This window comes from Capricornis sumatraensis, chromosome 16 (genome assembly GCF_032405125.1).
Source record: "Capricornis sumatraensis isolate serow.1 chromosome 16, serow.2, whole genome shotgun sequence".
NCBI classification, from domain to species: domain Eukaryota; kingdom Metazoa; phylum Chordata; class Mammalia; order Artiodactyla; family Bovidae; genus Capricornis; species Capricornis sumatraensis.
In genome coordinates, this window is record NC_091084.1 from 49,985,469 (window position 1) to 49,992,446 (window position 6,978).

At 38.9% G+C, this 6,978-nt stretch overlaps 1 protein-coding gene across 1 annotated transcript; it reads right to left on the reverse strand.

The window, feature by feature from the left end:
* Positions 1–5,162: 5,162 nt before the first annotated feature.
* Positions 5,163–6,116, reverse strand: LOC138093177 (olfactory receptor 51J1-like). The gene has a single exon (XM_068989289.1). It carries the CDS (start codon positions 6,114–6,116, stop codon positions 5,163–5,165), a length of 954 nt encoding a protein of 317 aa, XP_068845390.1.
* Positions 6,117–6,978: the final 862 nt, after the last annotated feature.

A 6,978-nucleotide genomic window follows, 5' to 3' on the forward strand; every position in this document is an offset into this window, starting at 1 on the left:
GAGTATTTAATTTTCCTTTTGGTTAGAGTGACCAACCACCCCAATTTGTGGCTGAAGGATTTCCTAGGATATGGTACTACCTGAGATACAGTTAGGGAAGTTCTGAAAAACTAAATTGGTTGGTTACCCTAATTGTTACAGACAGAAGAGTAAAATTAGGTAGTGAGTTGACTTTATAAATAAAACTACGTATTTCCCTGGTGGTCCAGTAGTTAAGACTTCACTTTCCTATGCAAGGGGTGTGGGTTTGATCCCTGGTTGGGGAGCAAAGATCCCACATGCCTTGCAGACAAAAATCCAAAACATAAAATAGTAGGAATTTTGTAACAAATTCAAAAAAGACTTTAAAAATAAAATAAAGAGAAAAGAAAATGTTATTTATTTATTTATATAAAATAAACTATTTGTTAGTCTAGGTTGTTTCTAAATTTCTCTATTCTAAGGTGAGAATTTTCTGAGATAAAAATAAATGCCTGGGCATTTATTAGTCTCCTCGTTCTTGGAGATAGTTGTATTTCTTTTCCCCTTTGCAATACAGCCCTTTGAGGATGCTGTAAGTGCTTCTGATTTTAAGTTATTACTTTTGAATTGACAGATTTCTTAAGTGAGAGAACTGCCCCAAAACAGCCTCACTCTTCTATGTCTCCCTTGTATTTGGAATCTCATCCTTTACATCTTCCTGGCACTGTGATGCTCTCTGAAGTCATTTACAAAACATTTATTTAACTTTTCTAATTATTCTTTATTTTGTATTAAAAATTTTTTTTAATATAAATTTATTTATTTTAATTGGAGGTTAATTACTTTGCAATATTGTACTGGTTTTGCCAGACATTAACATGAATCCACCACAGGTATACACGTGTTCCCCATCCTGAACCGCCCTCCCTCCTCCCTCCCCGTACCATCCCTCCTGGTCGTCTCAGTGCACCAGCCCCAAGCATCCAGTATTATGCATTGACCCTGGACTGACGATTCATTTCATATATGATATTATACATGTTTCAAGGCCATCCTCCCAAATTATCCCACACTCTCCCCCTCCCACAGAGTCCAAAAGACTGTTCTATACATCTGTGTCTCTTTTGCTGACTCACATACAGGGTTATCATTACCGTCTTTCTAAATTCCATATATATGCATTAGTATACTGTATTGGTGTTTTTCTTTCTGGCTTGCTTCACTCTGTATAATAGGCTCCAGTTTCATCCACCTCATTAGAGCTGATTAAAATGTATTCTTTTTAATGGCTGAGTAATACTCCATTGTGTATATGTACCACAGCTTTCTTATCCATTCATCTGCTGATGGACATCTAGGTTGCTTCCATGTCCTGGCTATTAAAAACAGTGCTGCGATGAACATTGGGGTACATGTGTCTTTTTCAATTCTGGTTTCCTCAGTGTGTATGCCCAGCAGTGGGATTGCTGGGTTGTATGGCAGTTCTATTTCCAGTTTTTTAAGGAATCTCCACACTGTTCTCCATAGTGGCTGTACTAGTTTGCATTCCCACCAACAGTGTAAGAGGGTTCCCTTTTCTCCACACCCTCTCCAGCATTTATTGCTTATAGACTTTTGGATTGCAGCCATTCTAACTGGCGTGAAATGGTACCTCATTGTGGTTTTGATTTGCATTTCTCTGATAATGAGTGATGTTGAGCATCTTTTCATGTGTTTTTTAGCCATCTGTATGTCTTCTTTGGAGAAATGTCTGTTTAGTTCTTTGGCCAATTTTTTGATTGGGTTGTTTATTTTTTTGGAATTGAGTTGCAGGCATTGCTTGTAAATTTTTGAGATTAGTTGTTTATCAGTTGCTTCATTTGCTACTATTTTCTCCCATTCAGAAGGCTGTCTTTTCACCTTGCTTATAGTTTCCTTTGCTGTGCAGAAGCTTTTAAGTTTAATTAGGTCCCATTTATTTATTTTTGCTTTTATTTCCAATAATCTGGGAGGTGGGTCATAGAGGATCCTGCTGTGATGTATGTCAGAGAGTGTTTTGCCTATGTTCTCCTCGAGGAGTTTTATAGTTTCTGGCCTTACATTTAGATCTTTAATCCATTTTGAGTCTATTTTTGTGTATGGTGTTAGAAAGTGTTCTAGTTTCCTTCTTTTACAAGTGGTTGAACAGTTTTCCCAGCACCACTTGTTAAAGAGATTGTCTTTACTCCATTGTATATTCTTGCCTCCTTTGTCAAAGATAAGGTGTCCATAGGTGCGTGGATTTATCTCTGGGCTTTCTATTTTGTTCCATTGATCTGTATTTCTGTCTTTGTGCCAGTACCATACTGTCTTGATAACTGTGGCTTTGTAGTAGAGCCTGAAGTCAGGCAGGTTGATTCCTCCAGTTCCATTCTCCTTTCTCAAGATTGCTTTGGCTATTCGAGGTTTTTTTTGGTATTTCCAGACAAATTGTGAAATTATTTGTTCTAGCTCTGTGAAAAATACCGTTGGTAGCTTGATAGGCATTGCATTGAATCTATAGATTGCTTTGGGTAGTATATTCATTCACTATATTGATTCTTCCGATCTATGATTATTCTTGACAAGAGGATTGGTCAGAAACAATATTCCCTTGATGAATGTAAAAATGCCTATATTTCATTCAGTTTTCAAAGTGTTCTGATTAGTAATTTAGCTTATGCCTACTTGAATATGAGGACACAATTTTGTCCTATTGTGAGAATAAACAATCAAGGTGGTGTCAAAGGTCTAAGTTTTAAGTTAAGATAGTAAACATAAAGGAAGAAAAATATAAAGACAAACAATATTTTTTCATAGTCACATTGGATTCTACTTATTATTCAATTTTATAGACACCCAAAGACTTCCCATATGGATATGGTAAAGAATCTGCCTGTCAGTGAAGAAGATGCAGGTTCAGTCTTTGGGTAGGTGAGATCCCTTGGAGAGGAGAATGGCATCCACTACAATATTCTTGCCTGGAAAATCCCATGGACAGAACAGCCTGGTGGGCTACACTCCATGGGATCTCAAAGTGTCAGATATGACTGAGCATACACAGCACAGATACAGAGACTTCTAAATTATTTTCACTGTGTGATTTTCTAGAATTTTGTCTGATCTTGAAGTTGTGTTTGAGTCTGGACTTTAGGAAGATGAAAGATTCAGACTGGAAAGATTGGAGCTAGCTAGACAAGGCATGGTGTACAGAGTTCTTTCTAGGATAGAGCTAAATTAACCATGATCTGATAACTAATGATAAACTCTAGCTAAAACAGAATATAACTGTCTTTGATGGCCTTGAATATAGAATTAATAATATTCTAGAAGCCTGAGGATTCATCATGTAATCTGAGAGAGAAAATGGATGTGAGCACATAAGATCTTCATTTTACGTCGAGCCACCTGACAACCTGGTCCCATCATCTCTTACTGAAACTTTTAGCTATAGAATATCTTTATCCAGACACTCTAGTGATATCCTGGATTCCTTTCTCCTCCCAGGTAATCACCATTCGCTCACTTCTCTGGTTATCTATGGGATGCCCCTTCCTGTGGGTTTACCTGCTTGGTTTCATTTGATATTTCTAAGTCATAATTCTCTTCAGAGTTCTACTATCCATCAGCAGGCTGTGAATCTAGGATATAGTTGCACACAACTGAAGACCCCTAGGTCAGAGTATATGGAAAAAAGAGTATCTAGAAACCTGGTGGTAGAGTTACAGAATTAACTTAAAAAAAAATCTTTGGATTTTTTTGGCATCTCTACAACATACAACACAAACAAAGATTTTAAAAATTTAATTCATATTCAAAAACTTTATTTTATTCAAAAGTATTACAAGGTTTATTTAAAATTGGTTCTAAGCACCATTTTGGGAAGCATAAACCCTGTAGTGGCAGAAAAAAAAGTTTCTAAGCTCCATGAGGAGCTTAGTTTCTTTTGTCCTCACATTGTACCTAGGGTCTAGATTTGTGGAATAAGTAAGCAAAGACAAATCTCTTTCTGACCTACTGAGTTTGTTCAATTAATGATATCTGACTGACTACTGAGAGGATTCAAAGAGCTTCAGTTCTTGCTTAGTTGACAGTATAGTTTAAGCTTTTATGCTGGAGTATGATCCAACTGGATTCCACTGCTAATTTTTGGATGTAGGTTTCAGTAAGATACTATATCTAAGCATCAGTTTTCACCTGAAAAATAATAATTGCATTGAATATAACTCATAGGATTTTTGTGGGGAATAATTGAAATAATAAATATAAACTTCCTAGTGTACATTTTCATCTCAAAAGTCTTAGCTACTTTCCATAAAATATAAATGTTAAATGTTTACATTATTCCAAATATCTGCAAAGAAATATCAAATCAGATAGAGCATATTAATGTCCACAAAGGGGATTTTGCTTTTTTGAAAGATCCTGTGTTATGTGTGGGAGACCTTCAGACTTTGCATCATGAGCAACATTTGTAATCTTCAGACTCCCAACTTGGGAGTCTTGGTAAGAATGAGTGAATGCTACGTTGGGGCCAGTACTGAAAGTCTACTCAGAGTGAACTCTTAGTATGTCCTTCTGTTATTGAGCTTGGGTACAAACAACTCAAGAAAATGTAAATCCTTGCACTTTTTCTTTTCCTAGAACAGTTGACTCAATAATTTACCAGGACATCTTCCAATTTCTGATTACTTTTATTCCTTATGTGGAGTTCTATGTCTTCATAAACAGTCCTTCTGGCATTGTTGTTCCATCTATGCAAGGTATTGCAAAGAACATGTTTTAAAATGACATCAGTTCTTTACACTGTTCTGTCATACATAATCCCTTTCCACTTGCACCCCAGCTCCTGTTCACTGCCATATTATGGATAACCTCCTCTTGTGCTCAGTCACTTCAGTTATATCTGGCTCTTTGCTACCCTGTTGACTGTAGCGAGCCAGGCTCCTCTGTCCATCGGATTCTCCAGGCAAGAATACTGGAGTGGGTTGTCATTTCCTCCTCCAGGGGATCCTCCCAACCCAAGGATCAAACACACATCTCCTGAGGCTCCTGCATTGCAGGAGGATTCTTTACTATTGAGCCACCAGGGAAGCCCAACCTCCTGTTAGATACCATATTTTAAGGTAACAATCATTTGTATAACATGCAAGTTGGGACCACTTGTGGTTATAGAAGAAGTCTCTTTCTACTTTGTCCTTTGTCTAAACTCTGGCTTTCTTCTCTGATAATATCCAGGAAATGCCACGACGGATTTCCTTGGTCTTAATGCTGTAGACAATGGGATTGACAACAGGTGGTAAGAAGAGGTAAGCATTGGCCATCGTAGCATGGAGCAAAGGGGACACATGATATCCAAGGCGGTGCACCATGGACAAACCAATCATAGGCACATAGTAAGAGAATACAGCACAGACGTGTGAACTACATGTGCTGAGTGCTTTCCTCCGCCCCTCCCCAGTGGCAATGCTTAGTACAGTGTGGAGTATGAACCCATAGGAGACCACAATGAGGAGTGAATCAAGCCCAAAGGTGGAAGTAACGATGAAAAGCCCATAGATATTGTTGATAGTAGTGTCCCCACAAGGTAGATGGATAAGGTTGGGGTGAAGACAATAGGAATGGGAGAGGATATTATGACCACAGAAGGTCAGGTGCCTTAAGAGAATGGTCAGTGGGGCCATGAGCACAATGCTTTTCAACCCAATACTAGCTGCCATGCCAAAAATACGGGGCACAGTTAGGATGGCTGTATAGCGCAGTGGGTTGTAGATGGCCACAAATCGGTCAACAGACATGGAGAGCAACACAGCGGACTCCATAATGGAGAACGAATGGATGGAGAACATCTGGAGAAGGCATGCATTGAAACTAATCTCGGTGATACCAAAAAGGAAAACACCTAGCACTGTAGGCAGAGTGGATGCAGAGACACCGACTTCAACCAGTGCCAGCATGGCAAGGAAAAGGTACATGGGCTGGTGTAGAGCAGTGTCTATCCTGATGACGTGAAGAATGGTGCCGTTCCCAAGGAAGATGATCGTGTACATCAAGCAGAAGGGGATGGATATCCAGATGTGCTCTGCCTCCAGTCCTGGGATGCCAACCAGAATGAACATTGTAGGTAGGGACTCCAAAGTACTACTGGAGTTCCTCATGTTGAAATCTCATTCAGTAAAATCAGTGCTTCCTTGATAATTAAAGGCAAACTAGTGAGATGACATTATAGTGGAGACTGACTCCTGGACACTAAGGAAAGGGAGGAACAAGACAAAGTCACAGATTAATGTGGTTAAATGTCTCATGATTGAAAACTGATGATCATCATCAGGAAATTCCCACTTACAAGGAGTTGATAGTATCCAACAGAAGGAAGTTCAAGGTTAGTAGAAAATTATCCCTATAAATGGTAGTGCCTCTTGAATCTGCTAAGGGAGAAATGGCTGTCAAGTCGTGGTATGAAAATGCCTGAGCCTGGAAAGCTGCTGGGGAGAAGGCATGTGTAGGCAATCTCAGCATACTGTCTGCTGTGCTTAGTCACTCAGTCCTATACGACTCTTTTCTGTCCATGAGGAGTCTACAGGCAAGAATACTGAAGTGGGTTGCCATGCTCTCCTCTAGGGAATCTTCCCAACCCAGAGATTGGACCCAGGTTTCCATTGCAGGTGGATTCTTTACCAGCTGAGCTACTAGGGAAGCCCAGCATAAGATATGGGATAATGTTAGTAATAGATAAATACAGATATTTTTGGAAAGTATCTAGATATAAGGCAAAAGGTCACTATATAAAAACAGTGAAAAATACCTGATAAACATATATAGATATATAAATAATTGAGTTCCAAAGCAAGCCTGAGAAGTGGTGATGACCAGAGCCTGGAGCCAGAGTCCAAAAAAGTTAAACTAGAAAAGAATAGAACTTGGACACTCACTGATGTTAGCTGTTTTGGGCTTTGAAAGGACTAGGAAGCACCTTCATAGATTATGCGTAAAAGACAGAATAAGGTAGGAACCAAAGTT